The following is a 1,091-nucleotide window of genomic DNA, read 5'->3' as shown; positions in this document are numbered from 1 at the left end:
CACTTACAATTTAATAAAATGAACATATAAACCTTATTTGTGTTACATTGATGTCGTTACAGCGCAACCTCCATACTACATGGTCCTAAAAGACGTAGTGGGCAGTCAGGATTTAACAGAGGGAGAAACGGCTCGACTCATCTCTCCCTGCTATCCACTGTCTACGACGTTAGATATGACTTTCTATTACCATATGTACGGGGAGGACATGGGCACATTAAATGTATACGTAGTCGGCTGTGACGTCACTAGTTTTAGTGATCCGGTTTTCACTAGGTCAGGAAACCAAGGAGATGAATGGATAGAGGGGACAATTAATTATGACATCTCGAGCATAGATGGTAATATTAAGGTAAATTTTCTGCCAGAAATAATAGCACTCTAATGAATATTAAAGATAATATTAATAATGACGATGATGATTAATAATAACATCAACAATTATAGTAGGAACAATTGTAAACAGCAATAAATATTGCAATAGTAATAACAATTAGGCTTTTTGACAACAGCATATCAATATTTATAGCAATAACAACAGGCCTAGTTGTTATTGTAGCGTTTTAAAACTAATGTAATTTCTTTATATATGTGCTAAATTGTGACAACAGTATAATATCCACAATCATCTTATAGTAATTTTTTTTAATTGCTCTATTTTCTACCATTTTAGATTGTTTTTGAAGCAATAAGGGGCGCATCAACCGCTAGTGTCATCGCCATTGATGACGTGTCTATTGTCGGTAGGTTGTAGTTTTCTTTTAATTTTCAAAAATGATAGATAATATTCTATCGCTTATATATATTATACACACATAATTATAAACTCAAAACCGTCTTACAGTAATAATAATTACATTTGCGTTTAGTTCTGCTAAGATAAACCGTTGTTCGTCACAAGAGTTCAAAACATATTATTTATGGGAGAGGGGAAAAGTAAAGGATACCGTATGCCACGATTCTTTTGATACAGAAATATTCATGGACATCAAATTGATAAAATTTGGTAATTAAGCTAAATATATATGATAAACAATAAATCTGATTGAATACAGAAACAAAGAAGTGTATATATTATATATATATATATA

The 1,091-nt window shown here is 31.5% G+C and overlaps 1 protein-coding gene across 1 annotated transcript; it reads left to right on the top strand.

Moving 5' to 3' along the window:
* Positions 1 to 62: 62 nt before the first annotated feature.
* On the top strand, positions 63 to 743 carry LOC117116693 (MAM domain-containing glycosylphosphatidylinositol anchor protein 2-like; the record flags this gene model as incomplete). The annotated part of the gene is made up of 2 exons (XM_033260793.1): positions 63 to 352; positions 674 to 743. Coding segments are annotated over 2 exons (360 nt in total), but the record flags the coding sequence as incomplete, so codon positions are not given.
* Between the last annotated feature and the right edge of the window lie 348 nt (positions 744 to 1,091).

Source organism: Anneissia japonica, unplaced genomic scaffold, assembly GCF_011630105.1.
Source record: "Anneissia japonica isolate Jap-2015-1 unplaced genomic scaffold, ASM1163010v1 scaffold109880_len1091_cov79_single, whole genome shotgun sequence".
Classification (NCBI taxonomy): domain Eukaryota; kingdom Metazoa; phylum Echinodermata; class Crinoidea; order Comatulida; family Comatulidae; genus Anneissia; species Anneissia japonica.
The sequence above is the reverse complement of the archived record's forward strand: the minus strand, read 5'-3'. Positions and strand labels throughout refer to the sequence as shown.